At 37.2% G+C, this 25993-nt stretch overlaps 1 protein-coding gene across 1 annotated transcript in view; it reads left to right on the top strand.

Annotated features, from left to right (window-relative positions):
• The window catches only part of obscnb (obscurin, cytoskeletal calmodulin and titin-interacting RhoGEF b), a 565304-nt gene that overhangs the window by 192666 nt on the left and 346645 nt on the right, over positions 1–25993 (top strand). Inside the window, exons 27-29 of the mRNA XM_051928767.1 lie at positions 14281–14547; positions 15875–16144; positions 20023–20289. Of these exons, the coding sequence (XP_051784727.1) occupies positions 14281–14547; positions 15875–16144; positions 20023–20289 (804 nt within the window). The remainder of the gene's footprint in view (positions 1–14280; positions 14548–15874; positions 16145–20022; positions 20290–25993) is intronic.

The raw sequence follows: 25993 nt of genomic DNA on the forward strand, positions 1-25993 counted from the left end.
TGTATCTAATTTTTGAAACCAGCACATGATGGTTATTTCCAAAGCTTATTATACATTGGTGTCCCCCCAAATTGATTATGAATTAAAACATCTGTGCTTGAGAGGGACACAACATAAAGAATTAAAACCTTCAAAATAGAGCAAGTAAATATTGTAAAAATGCAGTGGTACTTAAATATCACATCATAAAGACATTTGAGAGGCTGGTCCTGGACTATATTAGTCCTTTTCTGGAAGACCACCTGGACCCACTGCTGTTTGCTTATTTGGCAAAGGTTGGACTGGAGGATGCAATTATCTCTGCTCCATATGGCCCATTCTCAAGCTGGCAGCACTGTGAGGATTATGTTTTTTGATTTCTCCAGTGGAGTGGAGGAGTTCAAGTATCTCGGGGTCTTGTTCACGAGTGAGGGAAGAATGGAGCGTGAGATCGACAGGCGGATCGGTGCGGCATCCACAGTAATGCGGGCATTGCATCGGTCTGTCGTGGTGAAAAAGGAGCTGAGCCGCAAGGCGAAGCTCTCAATTTACCAGTCGATCTATGTTCCTACCCTCACCTATGGTCATGAGCTATGGGTAGTGACCGAAAGAACGAGATCGCGAATACAAGCGGCTGAAATGAGTTTCCTCCGCAGGGTGTCTGGGCTTTCCCTTAAAGATAGGGTGAGAAGCTCAGTCATCCGGGAGGGGCTCAGAGTAGAGCCGCTGCTCCTCCGCATCGAGAGGAGTCAGATGAGGTGGCTCGGGCATCTGATCAGGATGCCTCCTGGACGCCTCCCTGGTGAGCTGTGCCGGGCACGTCCAACCGGGAGGAGGCCCCGGGGAAGACCCAGGACACGCTGGAGGGACTATGTCTCTCGACTGGCCTGGGAACGCCTTGGGATTCTCCCGGAAGAGCTAGAAGAAGTGGCCGGGGAGAGGGAAGTCTGGGGCATCTCTGCTCAAGCTGCTGCCCCCCGCGACCCGCCCTCGGATAAGCGGGAGACAATGGATGGATGGATGGATGGATTTCTCCAGTGCCTTCTGCACCATCCAGCCATCCCTGTTAATGGGTAAGCTTAGAGATATACAGGTGGATGAGCATATTTTATCCTGGATAATGGACTATCTGTCAGGCAGACCACAGTTTATGAGACTTAAGGTTCGTGTTTCTGCTATGGATGCGAGCAACTGTGGAGAACCACACAGAATAGTCCTGTCTCTTCACTCTTTAAAGTTCTGACTATAACCATAACAACAGGTCATATCACTTTCAGAAATTATCTGATGATTTAGCACTTATAAGGGGTGGGACAAAGTATAGGAGTCAGGTGGAGAACTTTTTTTTCTTGGGACAAAAAGAATTGTCTTGCAACTACAACATCAGCTAAACTAAGGAACTGGTTATTGACTTCTATATTAAATCACCTCTATACCTAGTCACTATTTAGAGAGGGGACGTAGAGGTGTTGTATTGCTACAAACACTAGGGAGTCTACATTGACGACAGGCTTGACTGGTCTCATAACACAGTGGAACTGTTGAAGAAAGGGAAGGCCATGTTCTTTTTCTTAGGAAACTGTTTTCCTTTAATATGGGTAATGACATCTTTTACATCTTCTACAACTCTGTGATAGCCAGTAAGATTTTCTGCACAGAATCAACAGCTTATTGAAAAAACAGGCTCAGTAATGGGAGGCACTCTCAACCCCGTGGATGCAGTAGAAAAAGAATGAAAAAAAATCTGAATGCCATTATAAACAATTCTCTCTGACACACTAACACTGAGGACTTTCAAACAAAATGTTATTCAACAAAGCAGTTCATCAAGAAATGCTACTGGGGCTCCTTTATCCCAATGGCATAATGTCTGCATAATACCTCAATGGCGACTGTAACTGTCAAGTTAGAAGTTCTCTTTTTTAGTTTTCATTTTTTTTGCTTTTCAGTCAATCTGGTATACATTTGAGAGGGGGTTGTTGTCTGTCATAACGTTACTTGTTATTGAGCTTCTGCAAAAAGCATATTTCCCCCTGGGGACAAATAAATAATAAAAATAAAGTTCTATTAATTTATTATCTACCTAGCAAATTCCTGACAATTTGCTAAGGATTTACAGGGATTCACTAGTTCACACTTACTAGGAAAATCCAGGAGTTTCTTGGATAAAAAGCTTAACAACTATAAACTCTCATTGAAGGAGTGGGGACAGGAATGCTTAAAATTGCCTTTGTTGGGTTTCATAGGAATTACATCTATGATGGTATTTATTATATTTTTAATTATCATTTTACATATTGTACTTTAGTCAGTTCAATGATTCAAGACATAGACAAGTCTATAGGTTGGAAACTAAGAAACTGCAGTGGAACATATGAAGCAGCAAAGATCTGTACATACAGTATATTCTACATTTTATTAACCTCAGTTTCCATCAGACAAATGTCATACTTCTGATCTCTTCACCAATGCTTTACTGCAGCTGTAGTGTCTCAGTCTTTTCACTGGTGGTAGGGTGTAGCTATGAACCAGGCAGCACAGGTAGAACATGGTAGAATCTGGTCGTGATTTGGATAAACGGTTTCCTTCTTTCTCTGGATAAGCAGTGGCTCATTGAATACCATGACTTTTTGCAGGTCTCACCAACCAATTTTCTTTTATTGTTTAAATATACTTCCACAAAGGGCAGTCACAGAAATTACACCGAGTCTCATTCAAAACCGTATTAAGTTTACTACTTGGGATTTTTCACTCAGCTTTGTTCATAAATAACCTCAATCTGTCAATTTTCCAGTGAATTCCTTTGATATCCTGCATGTGTGTAAAGAAGGCTATTAATAAACTGAAACATATTTTTACTGTATTAGCCAAAATGTAAAAACACACCAACACATTTAATGATACTCTTGGCTAAAAACAACTATAAAATGTATTTATAGTTTTAACAGTGCTTTTGCCTGAAATCAAAGTAAACACAATCTATTTGGTGCTAGATCTCAAATGACTAAAAATTTGCTTCATTAAAAATGTGTATTGCATATTGTTGAAAGGAAGGTTTTTGTTGAATATGCAACTGAAACAAACATGGAACAGAGGAAACATTGACAAAAAGTTGTCAGAGTGAAACAGTCCAGGCTAAGTTGAAACCTGCAGGTGGACATTTACAAGGCATGTTAGTACAGTTATTGAAACACTGAAAACAAATTGTTGTCAACACATACATGTTTTCTTGTTTTAAAGATTATTTTTTTTAATCGTTGTAACAAACTTTAATAAAGCCAAATTCACACAAGTCTGTCCATATTCTTTACATATTCTTTAAAGTTTTTAGTGGTCTGCAGCACTTTTATTTTAGACCTGCAACAACTCCTGTTATAGCTATTTAAGTGAAACGCAGTACTTGAAAGTTATGTGTCATTTATGATATACATAGCACATGAAACATTAATTTACCTTTGAAGAAAATTGAATAAAAATTCTGAAACAATACAATAATGATTTTCAAGCAGTAGTGTTGGAGGTACTTAGTCCATGATTCTTGCAGTCTGCCTATAAAAACAAAATGACTGAATATCCCACTTTACAAAGTGTAAATCAGGCTTTTTTAATTTGAAAGGGTATATTTTTGTTCAACCATGGGCAAATAGTAAAGGCAGTCTCAGCATTTGATTATTATAATTTGAGCGACATGCCAACACTGCCCCAACCAAATTTAAAACATCAGATTATTATTACAGATTTTTTACAGAGTAGGTTCCATTTACATTATGATGCTTTTTAAAAAATATTTAGTATTCAGTAAAGAGGTACCTCTTTTTGGGTGGAGTGGTGGCTTTGTGGATAAGGATCTACACTGGTATGTGGAAGGTTGTTGGTTCAAATCCCATTATTGCCAGAAAGGATCCTACTCTGTTGGGCCCTTGAAAAAGATCTTTAACCTGAAAATTGCTCAGGGGCACTGTACAATAGCTGACTGTGTACTCTGACCCCCAAAGGTCATGTACAAAAGACAAAGGTTATGTGAAAAAATAGCAATAAATACGTTCAAAGCTATGAAATTTATAATCAGTATCAGAGGAAGAGATAGTCAGAGTACAGAAAGGTTCCAGTTTCAGTCAAACACACAGTGTTTTGTATTTTAAAGTAGGTGGGTACTGTATAAAATATTTCATAAATAAATACTGCTCCTCTACCATTGGTTGAACATATTACACAGTAACATTCTCAAACCCACTAAACCAAATTCAGGGTCTCAATAGTCCAGAGACTATCACCAATGCACTGAGCACAACCTTGGAATCAGCCATGTACAGAGTGCTAGTCCATTACTGTGCCCCACTCAAACCCAAACTCACCCACACAGAGGGCCATTTTGGAATTCTGAATTATTCTAACAGTCTTTGATATGTGTGAAGAAAATTGGAGAAATGAATAGGGTTTTACAAATGAAAGGAGAAATGCAGATTTCACACGGTCAATGGCCAGGTGCTGGATTCACAACCAGGATGTTGGATCCATAAAGCATCAATCCTACCCCCTGTGTCAAAATGATGCAGCATTTTATGATGTTCATTACAAATCACAATAAAAGGAAAATAAGGAAAAACACAGATAAAGATTATATTGTATTTATTCTTCTACGGTTTAGTGAAAGTCAAATGTTCCACTTTTTATTTTGTACATGTTCACTGATGAGAGTTTATTAGTTACTTCAAGAAAACAAAATTAACTTGTCACATATTCTGTTAATCAAAATCATTTTGTGTTCTATCCTCATTAAGATTTAGACTACACTATCTCTACAATAGAAAAAAGCTGATTCAAAATTCACAAAGTGGCTATTTCTAAACAAATGCAGACGTAAAAAGGAAATTGTTTACGTCAGAGTTACAAAACTTATTTCTTACATACAGTATATTATTCATGTTCCTTTTTTGACAAAAACAAAATTAGACTAAGCATGAAATACTGTATCAAACATCAGACTGCATTTAAGCTGGTCTCAAATCTTTGTTATGTTAACATAGTATTTTTTCCTGTATTTTACTGAAAACATTTTTCTAAGTTTTGTGCTTTGAGAAGATTAAGTAATTTCTCTCAGTTGCTGCTAAGACAAATAAAGTGTACTTTTTTGCTCTTTTTCAGAAACTTTTATTATAAAAGATTTATAAAACAAAAAACAGCAAGAGGGATAATATTAAAGTTTTATTTAATTACTGTGTAACAAGGCTCAATAAAAAAGTCATATGTATATGATTGGGAATCGATTAAAAAAATGAACTAACTAATCACATAAATTAATGTAATTAATCACAATTAATCGCATCTAACATGGCATAGTTTAAACTTAAGAAATGATCCTAAGGCAATGTCCACATGGATGTCTGAACTGAGCGTTTTTCTGCCGTTTGTAGCATCAGGTGAGCACAGATTTTTCTGCTTTTCTGCTTATTGCAGCGAATCAGACCATCCACATGGGCTTTCACCACTTGAGTTCGGTCGGATGCGCATTTGGAGGCATAAAAAAAAAAACATTGCATGCAGCTTTGTCTTGCCGTCAACTTTTGCCAAAATCTTGATGAGCGTGAAGAAAACATTTGTATTGTTTATACAGTATGTCATTCATTTAACATTCTGGAGGACCAGATATGTCCCATAATCACATACACATACACACACATTATCATTTTTTCCCCCAAACGGGACTGTTTAACACCACAACCCTGGTTTTATTGTATTAGGATTGTACTAGCATACATTATCTACATCTCCATGGGTACTGTTTAACATCATACTCTTTATTCTTTCAAGCCTGTTCAAGATTATATTCTAGGTTTACAGTATTTGGACTGTATTGCCAATAGATATCTCTACTCTACTACCTTCTACACCACTGCTTGGGGGCTTGTTTTATTCTGGATGTGCTCTGTCTCTAGGCATGTCAGAGGACTGGGACTTTGTGAAGAGTGGTCTAGCCTCACTTGGGGAGCCAAAATGGGGGGCTTGTGGGAGGAGAGAAAGAGAGTGAGCTATTTCTGATCTATCCTTTTCGTCCTCACAACTGTAAGTGCCAACACAACAATAGGTTTCATAGTCATAACTCCTAGCAATATTGGAAATTAAGGTTAAAGCTATCATATGCAATAATGTACGACCTTAATTTAAGATTATTAAATGACAACAAAAGTTCAGAAACAATGTCTCCATGACCAAACAGTGAACATTTTGAGCTGGAATGTCAGAGGTCTTAATCACAAATTAAAGAGGAAGAAAGTATTCTCTCACCTAACAGGTCTAAATGCCAAGATAATATTTTTACAGGAGACTCACTTAATCAATTTAAGGATCAGTTTCAGTTGCCAAGAGACTGGACTGGCCAAATACTCAACTCCAGCTATACAAAGAACACTAGAGGCATAGGAATCTTATTTCATAGAATTTTTCATTTGCAGTATCAGATGTAGTATCTGATCCTGAAGGGCGATATGTGATGGTGATGGATAATTTATTTAATTGCAAAGTGATTTTGATAAATATATACGGGCCCAATGTGGATGATAGAGACATTATCCAAAATGTATTTGCATCGATTTCTAACTTGAACACTCATAAAATTGTAATTGCCGGAGACTTTAATTGTGTTTTAAATCCAGACCAGGATAGGTCTTCAGATACGGGGTGACAACATCTAACACTGCAAAAATAATCACACAATTTCTAATTGATCATAACTTATCAGACCCATGGAGATTTCTAAATCCATACTTAAGAACATATTCCTTCAACTCACCAGTACATCATTGTTACTCAAGAATTGCTTATTTCTTTATAGATAACGGTTTCTTGCAGTGATCAAATCTTGCAAATATGATGCTATTGTTATCTCCGACCATGCCCCGCTGATCATGCCCCACATACTCATCTCGCAGCTGGTGTCTTAACCCCCTGTTATTAGCTGACAAGAGTGGTAAAGAATTTATATCCAAGCAAATTGATTTATTTTAGAGACAGATGCATCCTCAGTTTTCTGCAGGAATATTCTGGAAAACTCTGATGGCATTTTTAAGAAGACAAATTATCTCATATCTCTCCCACAAAAATAAATTGGAAACCATTAAGGCCTCAGAGTTAATCAGTGAAATTACCAGAATAGATCAAGGACATGCCAGGTCTCCAAATGAGGCACTTTTTAGGAAAAGACAGGCTTTGCAATCAGAACTAAACCTTTTGACGACAAAAGAAACAGAACAACTCATTTTTAAATTACGACATCATTACTATGAGCATTGAGAGAACACTAATAAAATCTTAGCTCAACAAATCCACATGCAGGAAGTTCGCAATGCAATATTGGTAATCACCAACACAGACAGAGATAGAATAATTGGCCATAAAAATATAATACACACATTTAGAGACTACCATAAGTCCTTATATTCTACTCAGTTTAAAAAATATAAGACACAATCTAATGCGTTTTTTGATACATTATGAATACCACAGCAAGATACTCTCAGTGCAGAGGAATTGGATAAACCTCTGACACTATCAGAATTACTAGAGGCTATAAACACAATTCAGAGTGGGAAAGCACCAGGTCCTGATGGCTACCCTGCTGAATTTTACAAAAAAAATTTCAATCAAGTTACCTTCCCTTTTATTAGCAACTTTTATTTAAGCCAGAGACAGTAAAATTCTACCTCAAACTTTTCGCCAATCATTAATTACTATTTTTTCTAAGAAAAATAAGGACTTATTACAATGTGCATCATACAGACCAAACTCACCTCTGAATAATGATGTTAAGATACTCTCCAAAGTCCTAGCAAGAAGGCTTGAGAAAGTTTTCCCTTCAGTAACATCACAAGACCAAACCATTCTTATTAAAGGTATGCATTTGGCTTCCAATCTTTAATGCATATTTAATGTAATATATTCACCCATAAAGTCCAACACTCCAGAGATCTTATTATCTTTGGATGCATAAAAAACATTTAATATGGTTGAATGGGATTACCTATTCAACACTTCACATAAACTTGGGTTTGACCCTAACATATGTGCATGGATCAAACTACTGTATACCAGTCCAGACTTTCTCAGACTACTTCAAATTAGAATGTGGTACTAGAGAATTGTTCATCACCATCAACAATTTTACTCTACACAATTGCTGTGTGCCCAAACAAAAACTTCTGAGGTGTTTTTTTTTTGTTGCTGAACTCCCCCACCGGGCCATCTCTTCGGACAGTTTAGTACTTGTATAGATTTAATGCTTTTGTGGTTGGTGGAATTGCAGTTTGCCATTGGGATTTTTTTGGGTTACAAAAAGTGTGCCACCATAGAAAAATGACTGGAAAACACTGCTCTACCTACTCCTTTGCTCCTGGCACACTATAAAAGATCACCATAGCTGCTATCTCACTTAAAAACTGACACCATACATTACTTTTGTTATGTTTTAGCATAAATAAGCAAATTTACTGTCATTATATTAAGGCAGTCAGTACTGTAAGCTACCTGGCAATACAGAGGTACTAGAGACTTATTTTGGTTTTAGTGTCACTCAAAGATAATTAAAATAACTATTATGTGTTATGACTTTGATTCAATCTTCTTACAGAAACATGAAATGAAAATAAAAGGGAGCGAGCGTAATTTTTACCTTCACAAATTGTCTCTAGCATTACCCCAGGACTGCTGTAAAACCCTCTCCCAACCCCCTTTCCTCCCACTCCCCTGCATCTACATCAGTATGTATAAATCAAGTGCTATGTAATGACATGTGACATATTGCTGTGAACCATGTAATACTAAATATTAAACCTTTAAATGACAATTTTATTTCATAACATTTTAAAGGTAGTATATAAATACGGTACTGGAAGCGTATGTAATTCTTTAGGTACACACTTAACTTTTTTATATTATTGTTTTGTAATAATAAAAAAAAAAAATTAAAAAATTACATGAAATATTCTGCCCTGTCCAAAGCACTGCCTAACACAATTGCCTTGATACCTAAAATTCAGTGAGTATTCTCCCTTATGTCTGGACTGGCTGATGTGTTGTCTTAACATCAAAAGAGTCTAGTAAGTTCTTCAATTCTCTTGCTTTTGGGTCACATTGGTTATCCACATGAAAATTTAAATCATGTACAATTTGGAACCTCCCATAGTTAATCATTATTATAGATACGAATTCTGAGAATTCCTTAATAAATGATGCATTATATTTTGGAGGTATATAAACAATCTTTAAAAAGACTGAGACACTACTTGAATAACCATGGCAAGATACTCAAAAGACGCAAAAGTACCAAAACCGGCATCTTTACAGTTTAATCGGCTCAAGTAAATACTCACCAAACCACCACCTTTTTGCCTTGGTAAACCAAGAGCAAAGCTGTAATTCAGAGGAGCTGCTTCAGTTAACACTGCCGCGCCATCACAGCCAAGCCACATTTCAATTAGTGTAGGAAAGTCAATTTTCCTATCACTGATGAGATCATTAATGTAAAATGTCTTGCTGGTTAACAGTCTAAAATGAAGTAAAGCCACATTTAAGGTCTCGGAAGAGTAGAGCTGAATCCGCAACTTGAAATGGTAATTAAGTTATTTGTGTTTATGCCGTTTTGTGTGGATGTTTTATTTAATCTATAATCTGTTGTTATAGTTCTAACATCTGTAGGTGAAATGGCAGTTATTCAAATTTGTACTTCTTTGTCCTGGTTTTTTATTTAGACTGTGGTCTGTTATTATAGTACTAATACAGTGCACATCTAAATGAGAACTCACTGTAGAATTATCACATCCTAACACAGCATTATAAAAAACATTGGGACTAAAGTTACGTAGTCAAGAAAGACAGATTATCTTCGAGATATTGTCAATATGGTGCTCAATTTGCTTAGAGGCAAACCATCTTTTCATTAGAAACATGGACTCTCCTAGAAAATATCCCAGTTGTCCACAAAACCGTTGAAAAAAAATACTCTAATTGGATAAGTTGGTTTTGAGATTGTGTTTAGTTATGTCAACTGAATGCCTATGTGTGATCCAACAAAAGTTTGTACTTGAATCCCTGTGTAAACTGGTGCAATTATTTAAAATATTGTATGTAAGGCAAAACTAATAAGAAAACCAGGTGAAAATCTCCAATATCAAGTTTCTGAAGTTAATGCAAGCATAATTGTTAAGAGCGAAAAATGAAAATAAAATTGTTCCAGGGTGCCGCTGACTTTGGTTAGACAAATGTTTTAGGTCAATAATTAGGTTTAAACTGCATGTGGATATGTGTGTGAAGATCCCAGTGATAGACTAACTTTCTGTCCAGGACTTGTCCCTATTATTTTACTTAGTGCTGCCAAGATATGCCATAGACTCCACTTTCCTGAATTAAACATAGTGGATTGTTTTGTGGTAATTCACCTGCCGGGGGATCCCAAGAGAAAGTCCCAATGTAAGGTTACAAGGAAAGTAACTTACTTTCCGTAAGAAGGCATCAGCTTGTCCGATGGAAGCATGTCGTGGGTGCACTCATGCTTGTGCCTGCACTTTGCTTTTTATTATGGTCCTCGAAGGATTTCAGCACATCACATATGTGGAATGCAGCTGAATCAGTCGCTATTAGAGAAAGAGAGCAGCATGACGCAGGATTAGTTGTAAGTTTTATACCCCAATTTAAAAGGGCATTTCCTGCCTCTAGGGGTGGTCTTTGTGATTAAGTCATAGGGTGCGTGAGTTTGGTATAACAGTTCTTTCACTTTACCAAGCATTGTGGCTTGTGCTTATTTTTACATATTTTCCTTTGGTTATAAATATAAATATAGATATTTCCTAGTTATAGTTTAGTTTGGGTTTGTGGTGCACTTTTTGTTTTTCTTGTATGAACATTTTTTATCTTCTTGTAAATATTTTTGGGATTTATCGAAAGGACTTATATTTACGAAGACTACAGTTTTTGTGTATATACATTCTTTTTGTCTTTGATTATTTTCTCTTTGGGAACTTAGCCACAGGGAATGCACAAACCAGTGTGTTTCTTTGTGCAGATCCCAAGCCTGGATAAATGGGGAGGGTTACATCAGGAAGGGCCAAAAGGAAGGTAAAATTTTGCCAAATCAATATGAAGACAACAATAAAGATTTCCATATCAGATTGATCAAGGCCTGGGTTAACAACAACAAAGGAACAGTATATATGTCAGGAGTGTTCTGGAGGTGAAGAGTGTCAGACAGAGTGATGATTATGAAGCTGGAAATTGACGGTGTGATGATAAATGTTGTTAGTGCATATGCCCCAGATTTGGTGTGTGATGGATGAGAAAGAAGATTTATGGGGTGAGTTGCATGAAACGGTGGAAAGTGTACCAAAGGGAGAGAGAGTGTTGATTGTAGCGGATTTCAATGGACATGTTGGTGAAGGGAACAGAGGAGATGAAGAGGTGAAGAGTAGGAATGGTGTCAAGGAGAGGAATGCAGAAGGTCAGACGGTAGTGCATTTTGCAAAAAGAATGTACATGGCTGTGGTGAATACGTATTTTAAGAGAGGGAGGAAACCAGGGTGACATACAAGGGTGAAGAAAGAATCACACAGGTAGATTATATCCTGTGCGGGAGAGTTATTTTGAAGGAGATTGGAGACTGCAAAGTGGTGGCAGGGGAAGCATAGTTAGGCAGCTTAGGATAGTGGTCTGTGGGATGATATTGGATATTAATAAGAGGGGGTGAGTTAGGATAGAACCAAGGATCAAATGGTACAAGTTGAAAAAGGAGTACTATAAGGTTGAGTTCAGGGAGGAGGACAGGCACTGGGTGGCAGTGAAGAGTTACCAGACAGCTGGGCAACTATAGCAAGTACCAGGGATGTCAGCAAGAAGGGTGCTTGGTGTGACATCTGGACAAAGGAAGGATAAGGAAACCTGGTGGTGGATTGGGAAGTACAGTAGACTATAGACTATACTTGTGAATTTCCCATTGGGATTAATAAAGTATCTATCTATCTATCTATCTATCTATCTATCTATCTATCTATCTATCTATCTATCTATCTATCTATCTATCTATCTATCTATCTATCTATCTATCTATCTATCTATCTATCTATCTATCTATCTATCTATCTATCTACAGAGGAAGAGGTTTTTGAAGAAGAAGTGGGATAGTCAGAGAGATGCAGAAATTAGACAGGAGTACAAGGATCATGGATAAGGTGAAGAGAGAGGTGGCAAAGGCTAAAGAAATGGCGTATGATGAGTGGTATGAAAGGTTGGACACTAAGGAGGGAGAAAAGGACCTATACCGATTGGCTAGGGACTGAGCTAGGAAAGATGTGTAGCAGGATAGGGTAATGAAAGATAAAGATGAAAACATACTCATATGTGAAGAGAGTGTGTTGAGCAGATGGTATGAGTACTTTGAGAAGCTGATGAATGAAGAGAATGAGATAGAGAGTGAAGGTTGGATTATGGGGAGATAGCAAGGTGGAAGTAAGGACAGCTACAAAGAGTATGAAGAATGGGAAGGCTGTTGGTCCAGATGACATACCAGTGGAACCATGGAGGTGTTTAAGTGTTTAGGAGAGATAGAAGTGGAGTTTTTAACCAGATTGTTTAATAAAATCTTGGAAAGTGATAGGATGCCTGAGGATTGGAGAAGAAGTATACTGGTACCAATTTTTAAGAATAAGGAGGATGTGCAGAACTGTAGTAACTACAGAGGAATAAAATTGATGAACCACAGCAAGAAGTTATGGGAAGAAGTCATGCGAGCTAGGTTAAAAAGGGGGGTAATGATTACTACAAATGCAATGTTTGCTCTGGAGAAGCATAGAGAAGGCCAGAAGGAGCTGAATTGTGTCTTTGTGGACCTGGAGAAAGCATATGACAGGGTGCCTCGAGAGGAGTTGTGGTATTGTATGAGGAAATCGACAGTAGCAGAGAAGTATGTAAAAGTGGTACAAGATATATACAAGGGAACTGTGACAGTGGCTAGGTCTGCAGTAGGAGTGATAGTTGCATTCAAGGTAGAGGTGGATATTGACTCTGAGCCCTTTCTTGTTTGCAGTGGTGATGGAGAGGTTGATAGATGAGAGTAGACAGGAGACCCTGTGGACTATAATGTTTGTGGATGACATTGTGATCTGTAGTGAGAGTAGGGAGCAGGTTGAGGAGACCCTGGAGAGGTGGAGATATGCTCTAGAGAGAAAAGGAATGAAGGTCAGTAGGAACCAGACTAATATGTATGTGTGAATGACAGGGAGATCAGAGGAATGGTGAGGATGCAGGGAATAGAGTTGGTGAAGGTGGGTGAGCTTAAATACTTGTGATCAACAGTACAGCGTAATGGGGAGTGTGGAAGAGAGGTGAAGAAGAGAGTGCAGGCAGGGTAGAGTGAGTGGAGAAAAGTGTCAGCAGTGATTTGTGACAGACAAGTACCAGCAAGAGTGAAAGGGAAGGTCCACAAGATGGAAGTGAGACCAGCTATGTTATAAGGGTTGGAGATGGAAGACTGACCAAAAACAAAAGACAGCTGGAGATGGCAGAGATAAATATGTTAAGATTTGCATTGGGTGTGACAAGGATTGACGGGATTAGAAATGAGTACATTTGAGGGTCAGCTCAGGTTGGAAAGTTGCAAGACAGAGCTGTAAGATTCTGTTAGTTTGGAGATATGCAGAGGAGAGATGCTGGATATATTGGGAGAAGGATGTTAAGGATGGAGCTGCCAGGTAAGAGGAAAAGAGGAAGGCCCACAAGAATGTTTAGGGATGTGGTAAGAAAGGATATGAAGGTGGTGGGTGTAACGGAGCAAGATGAAGAGGACAGGAAGATTTAGAAAAAGATGGTCCACTGTGGTGACCCCTAATGGGAGCCACTGAAAGAAGACGAAGAAGATTATTTTTATTTTGGGACTGTCAATAATCACTGATATTGTTTACTATTTTTGGGACATTGCTTTTGTGATTTGTACACCTGTAAATAAAACCCACTAGTTTTCTTAGAAATGCCATATTTTTGTATCTGTGTTTCCACGTCTGACTTCTCTCAAGTCTTACCTTGGTTGGTCCCAAACTACAAGACGCCTAGTGTGTAATCTGGCGACAACCTTCCCTCTACATGTGGTGTCACATGTTTAAAAACATACTGGTGTGTTTTTGCTGGATTCAGAAGTTACAAAAAACAATTATGTATTTTACTACTTGTAAATAAATCTGAACGCCTGACATGCATGGATAAATTTTGTGATTAGAATGAAACAGTAAAATGACTGAATATTGTCTTTAAATTTTTTCTATACAGAGTTACCTGTAAAGATTGTCAAACACTTACGAGACAAGATTGCCTTGGAGAAGCACAGAGGAATTCTAGAGTGCCAAGTGTCTCATGTAAATGCCCCAGTGAAATGGTATCGAAAGGACAAAGAGATCAAAGCTAGCAAGAAATATGAGCTTATCAGTGAGGGTGTCTACAGAAAGCTTGTCATTAACAATGTTGATTCTTCAGATGAAGATGTCTATACATGCGATGCTGTTGATGACAAAACGTCAGCACAACTACTTGTGGAAGGCAAGCTACATTTTTTTTAATGTTTAATAATTGACATGCTTCAAAACATATCACACAAAGCACATATACTAAATCTGCATCAGTACAGCAGTGGACACTAGACATACCATTCCTACTGTGTTTATGTTAACATTTTGGTATTTACATGTTTCTGTTTCACTTAATAACATTTTTTGTTGATGTGGAAAAAAATACAACACTTTGACTTGTTTGTATTGTGTAAAAGTAATATATACACTCTTTAAATTCTATTGTTTCAAATGATCAGGGTCTAACTCATAATGATCTAGTCTACAGGATGTCCTAACATTAGATACTTCTAATATCAGTTGACAACAGGGAGCAACATGTATTTTTCAGTTTCATACTTCCTGGTATGTTTAGGATTATTTTCCTGTTGCTATATCCAATTTTGGTAAAACTTCCTCTATCAGCCAGATGGCATCATTTTCTTCTAGTATTTCCTGATTTAGAGGGCAAGGTCTAGTGAATGTGAGACATTTGGGACCTTTGGCTAAAGCCAATTAATCATTTCTCCAACTCTGTTCTTAACTATAGTTATAATGTTTTTATAGTAACAGGTTGCATACAGGCATGTGCATTATGACTAAATACCTTAATTTTGTTGTCATCTGTCCTGCAGGCATCATTCCAGAAATAATTTTTGTTACTTCATATGGAATTTGGCTAATCTCAGCTATGCTACCATGTTCTTTTGAAAAAGAATTATCTTATTGCTAGCTACCACCACATTATATTCATTTTGTTCAGTCTTTTTCAGATTTTTCTGTAATATTGACCACTGCTTTCAAGTTTTAGAGTCTGTAATTATTCAGAGGCTCATACAGTCTGGTCTGTTGGTGAATTTACCACTGACACTCCTGGGAAAGTGATACGTGTCTTGAATGTTCTCCATTTATAAATGACCGTTCTCTTTGTAGAATGGTGTACTTGAAATTGTTTGGAAATGGCTTTACGCCTGGTCTGATTACTGGCTGACTGTTTTCTTAATTTTAAAACTACACATTTGCACAGATTTATATTTATCTGAATTGCAATGTAACAGACTTAGCTGATAAACTAAAGTGATTTCAATTTTTGGAACTTATAAAAAAGAAGAATCAAGGTTTTAAAGCAATTTGTTTAATATATTTAGAGAATACATTACACATGTTGGATTGATAAATTATATTTTGTATTTTATTTTGAACATCAGTCATTGTATTTGTAACATCTCATGATGCTAAAAATACAGCATTTTAAAATGGGATTCATTTGCAAAAGATTAACTGATATTATATATGTTTGCAACTTTGTTGCTGTCCAGAACAAGCTATTACCATTGTGAGAGAGCTAAGCAGTGTGGAGATAACGGAGCCTGCACAGGCCTGCTTTGAAATAGAGCTGGGTGTTGCAGACATCAAACCTCCCAAATGGACTTTATGTGGAGAGGTTATACAGCCCAGCTCTGATGCAGAAATCGAACACAGTGGAACAACTCATCGTCTTGTCCTCAGAAAAACCAGCACCAGTATGACTGGTCCTGTGCAGTTTACTGCAGGCAAGAGTAAATCTATTGCTCAGCTTACAGTCAAAGGTAAGAATATTTTAGATTACTTTACAAATGAGAACTGTGTCAATTTCCTAGAGTAGTAACAAAATCACAAGTAGTCAGTAGGGTTTATTAAATAATCACATACTGTATATGCATATTTAGAAAATCCAGTAGACCAGCTACTAAAAAGGTTAAGTAGAGGAGAAAAAAAGGAGAAAAAGACAGCAGTACAACAAAATTTTGTTAATTTTCATCTAACAGCTTCTCTGTACCAGTTCCAGGCACAACATTATTTTTAAATTACTGGTCCTTATTCATAATGTAATTTTGTGTTTGAAAATTACTCTTAAATTGCTTCAACAACAACAACAAAATGTATACATATAGCACATTTTCATACAAATAATGTAGCTCAAAGTGCTTTACATGATGAAGAAAGAGAAAAAAAGACAAAATAAGAATTAAAATAAGAGAACACTAATTAATAGAATAAAAGTAAGGTCCGATGGCCAGGGAGAAAAAATGCTGTCCTAGTGATCTGATTAATATGTGATTTAAAATTCAGGTCACAGTCAACAGTTACTCCTAAATTCTTTACCTCTGTCTTGACTTTTAGTCCTAATGCTTCAAGTTTATTTCTAATAACCTCATTATATCCATTATTGCCAATCACTAAAATTTCAGTTTTCTCTTTATTTAGTTTGAGAAAATTACTTCTCATCCATTCAGAAACACAAGTAAGACATTGTGTCAGTGAATCAATAGAGTCGAGGTCATCAGGTGCTATTGATAAATACAGTTGTGTGTCATCAGCATAGCTGTGGTAGCTCCTGTCATGCCCCGAGATAATCTGACCTAATGGAAGCATGTAAATCGAAAAGAGCAGCGGACCCAGGATAGAGCCTTGTGGAACACCATATAGAATATCATGTGTCATTGAAGTATAATTACCACAACTAACAAAGAATTTTCAACCAATTTAAGACACTGCCAGAGAGGACCACCCATTGATTTAGGCGATTTCTAAGAATACTGTGATCAGTGGTATCAAATGCGGCACTCAGATCTAAGAGGATGAGAACAGATAAATGGCCTCCATCTGCATTTACCCGCAAGTCATTTACCACTTTAACGAGTGCAGTTTCTGTACTGTGATTTGTTCTGAAACCTGACTGAAACTTATCAAGAATAGCATGTTTATTGAGGTGGTCATTTAGCTGCATAATGATGACCTTCTCTAGAATTTTACTTAAGAAAGGCAAATTAGAAATAGGTCTAAAATTTTCAAAAGCAGAGGAGTCAAGATTATTTTTCTTGAGTAGGGATTTAACTACAGCAGTCTTAAGACAGTCTAGGAAGGTCCCCATATCTAATGACGCGTTTACTATGTCACGAATACTGTCAATTAGTACGCTGGATATTTCTTTGAAAAAACTTTTTGGAATTGGGTCAAGGACACAGGTGGAGGGTCTCAGTTGAGAAATTATTTTATATAAATCATGTAAATCTATCCTGGTGAAAGAATTTAATGTGTTTATAATGGAGTACTGGGGCTTAAGAAGATCAGTGTTGGGGAGATGTACTATATTATTTCTAATATCATTCATTTTTTGATTGAAAAATACAGCAATATCCTCAAATTTCACTAGAAGTATTTTGGAGGCATTCCATTGAGTGACCTGCATTTAGCAGATGATCAATTGTAGAGAATAAGACTCTGGGATTACTAGCTGTGGGACGCGGCTGGGGGTGGTACCCAGCCGGGATGCCCAAGAGGACCGGGGGAGGGCTTGCGCCTCCTCCAGACCACATGGGGGTGACCACCCTGGTTGCTATAGGGACCATGGGTACAGAGCTTTAAAGCTCGACCCTGTAGGGGCCCGTGGTCACCGCCAGGGGGCGCCCCAATGCCTTTGGAGCCCTGGACCTCAGCACTTCCTCCACACCCGGAAGTGCTGGGGGAAGAGAAGCGGGGACACCCGGAGTGCTTCCGGGTGCGCAGCCGGCACTTCCGCCACACTGGAGAGTGCCGGTGGAAGATTGCTGGGGAGCACCTGGAGCACATCCAGGTGATGATAAAAGGGGCTGCCTCCCTCCATTCGGAAGCTGGAGTCGGGTGAGGAGAAGGACACAGCTCGGGTGGAGAGGGAAAGAGGCAGCCTGAAGAGAAGAGAAAGGCATTCGTATTGGCCAGGACTTTGGGGGAGTATTTGGGGTGTTGTGGTGCACTTATTGACTTGTAAATAATAGAAATATGTATAATAAACGTGTTGTGGGTGACGTCAACGTGTCCGCCTGTCTGTGTCCGGGCTGGCTTCCACATAGCACTGTTATTTATAATTCTAGAGAAATAGCAGTGCCTCTCAAGATGGACTAAGTTGTTGTATTCTGTTATGTTAACCTTCAATATCTCATAGTGGATAGTTAGTTTAGTTTTTCTCCATTTATGCTCAGCTCTCCGGCATGTTCTCTTTAAATCAGACACTCTTTGGGTCTTCCATGGTATAACAATGCTAGAAGATTTTTTAATTGTCTTTTCAGGTGCAACTATGTCAGCAGCAGCTCTCACCTTAGTATTAAAATTTTCCATCTTACTATTTACATTATCCTCGCTATTGTAGTTAGCGTTACAAACGGACTGGTTGCTAAGAATCTTTGTAAATTTTGAAGCTGCTGATGAATCAAAGAAGCATTTTTTAACAATATGCTTCTCATGAATATTTTCTATCATTATTTATATATTAAATAGTAAAAGAAAATGGTCTGATAGACCAGCATTAATGATCTGCTTCACATCAACTTTTAGTCCTTTCGTAATTACTAAGTCTAACGTATGACCTGCTTTGTGTTCTGGCTGACTAACGTGCTGTCTCAAATCAAAAGAGACAGCCATTTGCTAATGTTGCCTTATGGAGTTTCTTGAACTAAACTGCTGATTTCCAGCTAAACCTGTTAATGCGCCTGAAACTCTACTTCATGACACTAGTGCTGCCAGCCAATGTTTAGAATTTGCTAAAACAACCCTGAGATCATTCTATATTTCCAAGCTCTTTACTAACACATGGTTAAATTTGACAGCCTCCTGTTCAATAGTCATTACTATTCATATCTTTCTCACTCAGTGGGAACTTGTTTTCTTTGTGCAGTGGTGCTCCATAACAGGTATCCATTCATTAATTTTATGAACTTCCATTATTATTACAGAGTTGTGGGTAGGCACTATGTATCCCAGCAAAACTGAGCACAGAAACTAATTCTAGGTGGAACCTTAGTCATTTGCAAGGCACACTCACAGAAAACATATAACTTTACTAAGCCAATTTATAGTCATCAATTAACCTAATGTGGAGTTTTTCTGAAAAAAAATTAGCCTTGACTAGGCTAGGTTCTTTAGTCCAAATGCACAGAGCTACGATGCAGCACCTTTAATAATTGTGTAATTTCTTCAATGTATAACAATGCAAGTAACAAAAAAAAAATAAGTGTTTGCTTTTAGGAAGTGAACTGAAATCAGTAGTTTCTGTCTTATTACCAAAAGTTTTCTACAATCAAAGTTAAATCAATATTCTGTTCTAATTATAAACTAGTTTTAAATTTATTTGTTAATATTTTGAGCATTTCATTTTAAGGGAGTGAATTAAAAGTGTTACCAAAACACTGTGCATGTGGATGCAAAGCATGAAAAATGTTTGAACTACATTAGAAATCATCAGAACTTTTTGTTTAACTAGCGGTTTAATTTTTGGCCTTACAACTAACTAATAACAGAATATATAGCTTATCTGAGGCAGCCATTTAAGAAAAAAACAAATAGGGTATTTTTTAATTCACATATTAAAACATTGGATGTCTCTATTATGTTTTGTCTATTGAAATCCATTTTCTCTTCTTCATTATCAAAGTTTTATCATTCTTAACAGAGCCATCTGTAGAAGTTTCACATCAAATGAAAGATATAAATGTAAAAGAAAAAGAATCTGCTGTGCTAAGTTGTGAGTTTTCCACACCACCAAAGATGGTGCGCTGGTACAAGGATCAGACACTTCTTGAGTCATCTAGTAAATACAGGATGAAGCAGGAGAAGAATTATTTTGAACTCACTATTCTCAATACCAAACCTGAGGACTGTGGAGCTTACAGATGCAAGGCAGGAAACGCAGAAACCAAATCTACACTTACTGTTGAAGGTAATGTTAAGGTCATTTATTTTTCTAGCTCTGTATATTTAATGCACAGTGCTGATGATCAGAAAAATATTTTCCATTCTTTAAAGTCATACTTTATTATTATGAAAAATGCTAACAGATCACCTTTTGGGCATCCCTTTAGAAGCCTGAAGGAGAGGCTGAACAAAAATTACATTTATCTTGTCATTTTTGTTAATACTGTCATATTTTAAAGGTATGCTAAATTGGCCAATTAGAACATCAGAACAATCTAGACGAGAATAGGCCATTCAGCCCAACAAAGCTTACCATTCCTATCCATTTAATTGTTCTTAAATAACATCAAGTCTAGTTTTGAAAGTCCCTAAAGTGTTATTGCCTACCACACTACTTGGTAGCTTATTCCATGTGTCTGTGGTTCTCTGTGTAAAGAAAATGTTCCTAATGTTTGTGATAAACATACCCTTAACAAGTTTCCAACTTTGTCCCTGTGTTCTTGATGAACTAATTTTAAAATAACAGTCATGATCCACTGTACTAATTCCCCTCCCAATTTTAAACACTTCAATCATATCTCCTCTTAATCTTCTTTTGCTTAAACTGAAAACACTCAACTCTTTTAATCTTTCCTCATATTTCATCTCCTGTAGCCCTGAAATTAGCCTAGTCACTCTTCTCTGGACCTTTTCTGGCACTGCTATATCCTTTTTGTAACCTGGAGACCAAAACAGAACACGGTACTCCAGGTGAGGCTTCACCAATGCTTTATAAAGCTCAAGCATTACCTTCTTGGACTTATACTCTACACATTGTGCTATATAACCCAACATTCTGTTAGCCAGCTTAATGGCTTCTGAACAGCCTCTACTTCTGGTGTCTGAGACAATTTTGCATCCATATACAAACAGCACCCTGAACTCCCACTTCTTTTAGTTTGATGCCAAACCTCTCATGTGGGACCTTATCAAATGCATTTTGAAAGTCAAGATAAATAATATATGCTCCATTTTGATCATATCCTTTTGTTGCTTTTTTATACTAGAGTGTTGTACCGTGTTAGCCATTATGAATGTAGAGAAAAGCCAAGCAAAATGACACCTTTTATTGGCTAACTAAAAAGATTACAATATGCAAGCTTTCGAGGCAACTCAGGCCTCTTCTTCAGGCAAGATGTAACATTTTCCCCAATACAAGTGCTTATTCTGAAATGTTATTGATTAGATCCTGCCAGGTTTTTAAAAAGTTTTGAACAGATCCTCTAAGTGAGAATTTGATTTTTTACAATTTCAAATAGTATTTAACATTAGTTATTCACTGACTTGAAATAGATGGGCTAGGATTCTTCCATTACAGAAAGATAAGTCTACAGGTATGTGCTAGTAGTGAGGAAAAGGCAGTTACAGTTTGTTTGTCCTTCTCCACTTTAAGCCCATCTGGGAATACATCAAACATCACTGTTAATGGATTAGGAGTGATTGTGACACCAAGGCTGTCTGATAGGCATTTAAAGATTTTGATCCAGAATAATGTTAATTTGGTGCCTGCCCAAAACATGTAGTCCAGTGAGGCTGGAACTCGATTGCAACATTTGCAGGTTGGATCTTGCCCTGGAAACATTCTGGACAATTTTAAACAAGATAGATATGCTCGATAAAAGCTTGTAAGTTGAGTAATTGTATGCTTTGCACATATGGAACTAGAGTGAATTCTGTGCATGGCTGCCTTCCACTCCTTTTCTGAAATGTTGATTAATAGATCCTTTTCCCTCTGTACTCTAGGATCTTTGAAAGGAATGTACTTAAAAATGTTTATATATGTAAATGTATATAAAATGTCCATATATAATGGAAATGCTGTCTGAGTCTTCAAGACTGATCAATATTTCTTCTGGAATAGAAATATGTGGGAGGTGAGGAAAATTGGGCAGATTTTGTTTACCAAAGTTTCTTACTTGGAAATAGTGGAAGAGTTGTGATAATGGGAAGCTACGAGGGCAATCCCAAAAATAAGGTCTCCTATTTTTTTAGAAATACAAACAACTGTTTATTTTCTATAATGCTTACATCATTTTAAAGGTTAAAGACTTATTTGTTTTTTCTACATAATCGCCATTTCGGTCGATGCATTTTTGTAGACGCTGTGGTAGTTATAGAATGCCCATGTCATACAAGCTCGCCGCCATGTCCTTCAGGAAGTGTTGAACCTCATCTTTCACCTCTTCGTCGGAGCAGACTCGCCTTCCGGACTTGGCGGTAGCGTTCAACGGGAGCTCCATTTTCAAGGGCCTCCAAGCCAAGATTGAGCATCCCAGCGAAGCCGCACATGCTTGTTTGGGAGTGGAGGAAGCACCAATCACAACAGTGTGGCCAACAGCTGTACGAACAGTTTCTATATGTCAACACCGCTTTGGAGACCTTACTTTTGGGATTGCCCTCGTAAATTTGGAGTGTAATTGTTTGTAGGATGCAAAAACATTACCTATATACAAATCTCTAAATTATTTAATCCCATACTTTTTCCAAACTTTAAAAACTGTATAAACTTGAGAGGGTGAAAAAAGGTGGCTATCATGTAGAGGCGCCACAGATAAAAGCTTCTCTGTCTTGAAGTGCTTACTACATTGGTTCCATATTCTCAGTGAATGAAGGACAACTGAGTTGTTAGTATATTGACAATTACTTGTATTTACCTGGTACAAATTAAGGAATATAAAGAAGTACTGCAGACTTTTATTTCTGTTGCGGACCAAGCCTGTGTGTGTTCATCTAGTTGTATCAATATACAGGTTTTTATAGCTTGTATTTTCTGTCCAGTAATAAAACAGAAAGTTAGGCAGAGACACGCCACCTTCTGATTTAGATCACTGTAGGGTCACCCTTTGGAGGCATGGATATTTTGAATTCCACATAAATTAGGTTATGATTAGATCTGATTTCTTAAAAATGATTTGTTAATGTAAATGGGGATGTTTTGAAATAGAAACAGAAGCTTAGGAAGGATATTCATCTTGACAGTGTTAATTCTCCCTGTTAAAGTGAGATGGAGGGTAGACCATCTATGCATGTCTTGTTTTTTTATGTAGACAGCAGAATTTTGTTGAAAAAGAGCTGTATATTTACTTATGATGTTTACCCCTAGATATTTAAACTGATCTGCGATGATAAAAGGAAAGGTGTCCAATCTTATGTTGTGTGCTAGAGAATTCATTTGATAAAGAACACTTGTATTCAAATTAATTTTGAGTCCTGATATATTTTGAAATTCTGCTGGTGCTGTTAGAGGTGCAGGCACATAATTTTGTGGGTGTGATGTATATAGTTGCATATCATATAGTGATATTTTCTGTTCAAGTTCTTCTCTGATAATTCCCTTTATTTCAGATACATTTCAAAAGTAAACAGCCAATGGCTCAATGGTGATTGCAAATAGCAGTGATGGTAGGTCTAGTACCATGTTTTAGTTTGAAGTAGAATTTGTTAATACAAACTGAAGCTTCTGGACTGGTATACAGTAGTTTGATCCATGCACATACTGTATGTTTGGGCCAAACCCAAATTTGTTCAGTTTGGTGAATAGGTAATCCTATTCAACCATATCAGATGCTTTTTCTGCATCAAAAGATAATAAGATAATAAGACCACCGGAGCTTTAGACTTTATGGATGAATATATTACATTAAACAAGCATCAAAGCTTCGAAGCTAAGTGTCTATCTTTAATAAATCTGGTTTGGTCTTGTGATGTCACTGAAGGAAGCACTTTCTCAATTCTTCTGACTAGAACTTTGGAGAGTATCTTAACATTGTTATTCAGAAGTGAGATTGGTCTATATGATGCACATTGTAATAAGTCCTTATTTTTCTTAGGAAAGACGGTGATTAATGCTTGGTGAAAAGTTTGAGGTACAATTTTATTGTCTCTGGCTTCCATGTTGCTAATAAAAGAGGAGATAACTTAATTAATAATAATAATTCTTGCATTTATATAGCGCTTTTCTCACTACTCAAAGCGCTCAGCAATTGCAGGTTAAGGGCCTTGCTCAAGGGCCCAACAGAGCAGAGTCTCTTTTGGCATTTATGGGATTCGAACTGGCAACCTTGCGATTGCCAGTGCAGATCCCTAGCCTCAGAAAAAATTTTGTATAAAATTCAGCAGGGTAGCCATCAGTACCTGATGCTTTCCCTCTCTGAAGTGAGTTTATAGCCTCTAGTAATTCTGAGATTGTCAGAGGTTTATCCAATTCCTCTGCACTGAGAGCTAGCTGTGGTATATGTAATGAATCAAAAATGCATTAGATTGTGTCTTGTCTTCTTTAAACTAAGTAGAATGTAAAGACTTATAGTAGTCTCTAAATGTTAGCATCATATATTCATGGCCAATGATTCTATCTCTGTCTGTGTTGGTAATTACTGATATTACACTGTGAACCTACTGCTTGTGGATCTGTTGAGCTAAGATCTTTTTAGCCTTCTCTCCATGTTCATAGTAATGATGTCGCAATTTAAAAGTGAGTTGTTCCATTTCTTCTGCTGTCAGGAGGTTAACTTCTGATTGCAATGCCTATCTTTTCCTATAAAGTGCTTCATTTGGAGTCTTGGCATGTTTTTGATTTATTCTGGTAATTTTACTAATTAACTCTGATGCCTTCTTGGTTTCAGATTTATTTTTGTGGGAGAGATTGAAATAATCTGTCCTCTTAAAAATGCCTTCAGAGTATTCCTACAGAGACTTATGTGGATGCATTTGTCTGAAAAAAATAACAAAACATCAGATTGCTTAGATATAAATTCTATACAATTCTCATCGACTAATAACAAGTGGTTAAGACACCAGCTGCGTGATGAGTATGTGGGACATAATGATTTGAGCTCCACAATCAGAGGGGCATAGTCAGAGATTACAATAGCGTCATACTTGCAACATTTCATTGTGGGCAAAAAATGTTATGTACAGTGACCCGAAGTAATTTCCCCCATAGGATTGTATGTAAATACAATTAATCCGTTCCGGTCCGTACGAGCTGTATATAAATATATATTTTTAAACACAAAAATAGTTAATTATACCATATAATGCACATTGTAATAGTAAACTAAATGTTTACTTACTTCTTCTGTAATGTTTACTTCTTCTGTTTGGGCTCTCTCACTCTTTCTCTCTCACTCACTCGTTCGCGCTCTCTCTCTCTCTCTTTCTCGCTCGCGCTCTCACTCTCTCTCTCTCGCTCGCTGCACAGGGAATGCACAGGGAGAGACTGAACATGTGCGGAAATCATCGGCGCGTACAAACCGGAAGGGAAACTCGCATGTTTGTCACCCGAGTGTGTGGTCGTGAACAGATGCAAAAGTTTGGCAAATTTTTTGGTCGTAACCCGATTTGTATGTGGTCCGAGATGTTCATGACCTGAGGTTCCACTGTATAAAGAAATAATTCTTGAGTAACAATGATGTACTGGTGAGAAGAAGGAATATGCTCTTAAGTATGCATTTAGAAATCTCCATGGGTCTGATAAGTTATGATGAATTACAAACTGAGTAATTATTTTTGCAGTGTTAGATGTTATTGTCCCTGTGGCTGAAGACCTTTTTTTCTATCATTCATGTTTGTATATACTTGCATATACTGTAATTGAAGCCGCTCTGGTTGAGTATAGGATACCTTGGGATGATAAAATAAAAAATGGAAAAATAACACCACTGCTAACGGAGTTCCTTCTCAGATGTCCA

Source organism: Erpetoichthys calabaricus, chromosome 6 (assembly GCF_900747795.2).
Source record: "Erpetoichthys calabaricus chromosome 6, fErpCal1.3, whole genome shotgun sequence".
In the NCBI taxonomy this organism is placed as follows: Eukaryota; Metazoa; Chordata; class Cladistia; order Polypteriformes; family Polypteridae; genus Erpetoichthys; species Erpetoichthys calabaricus.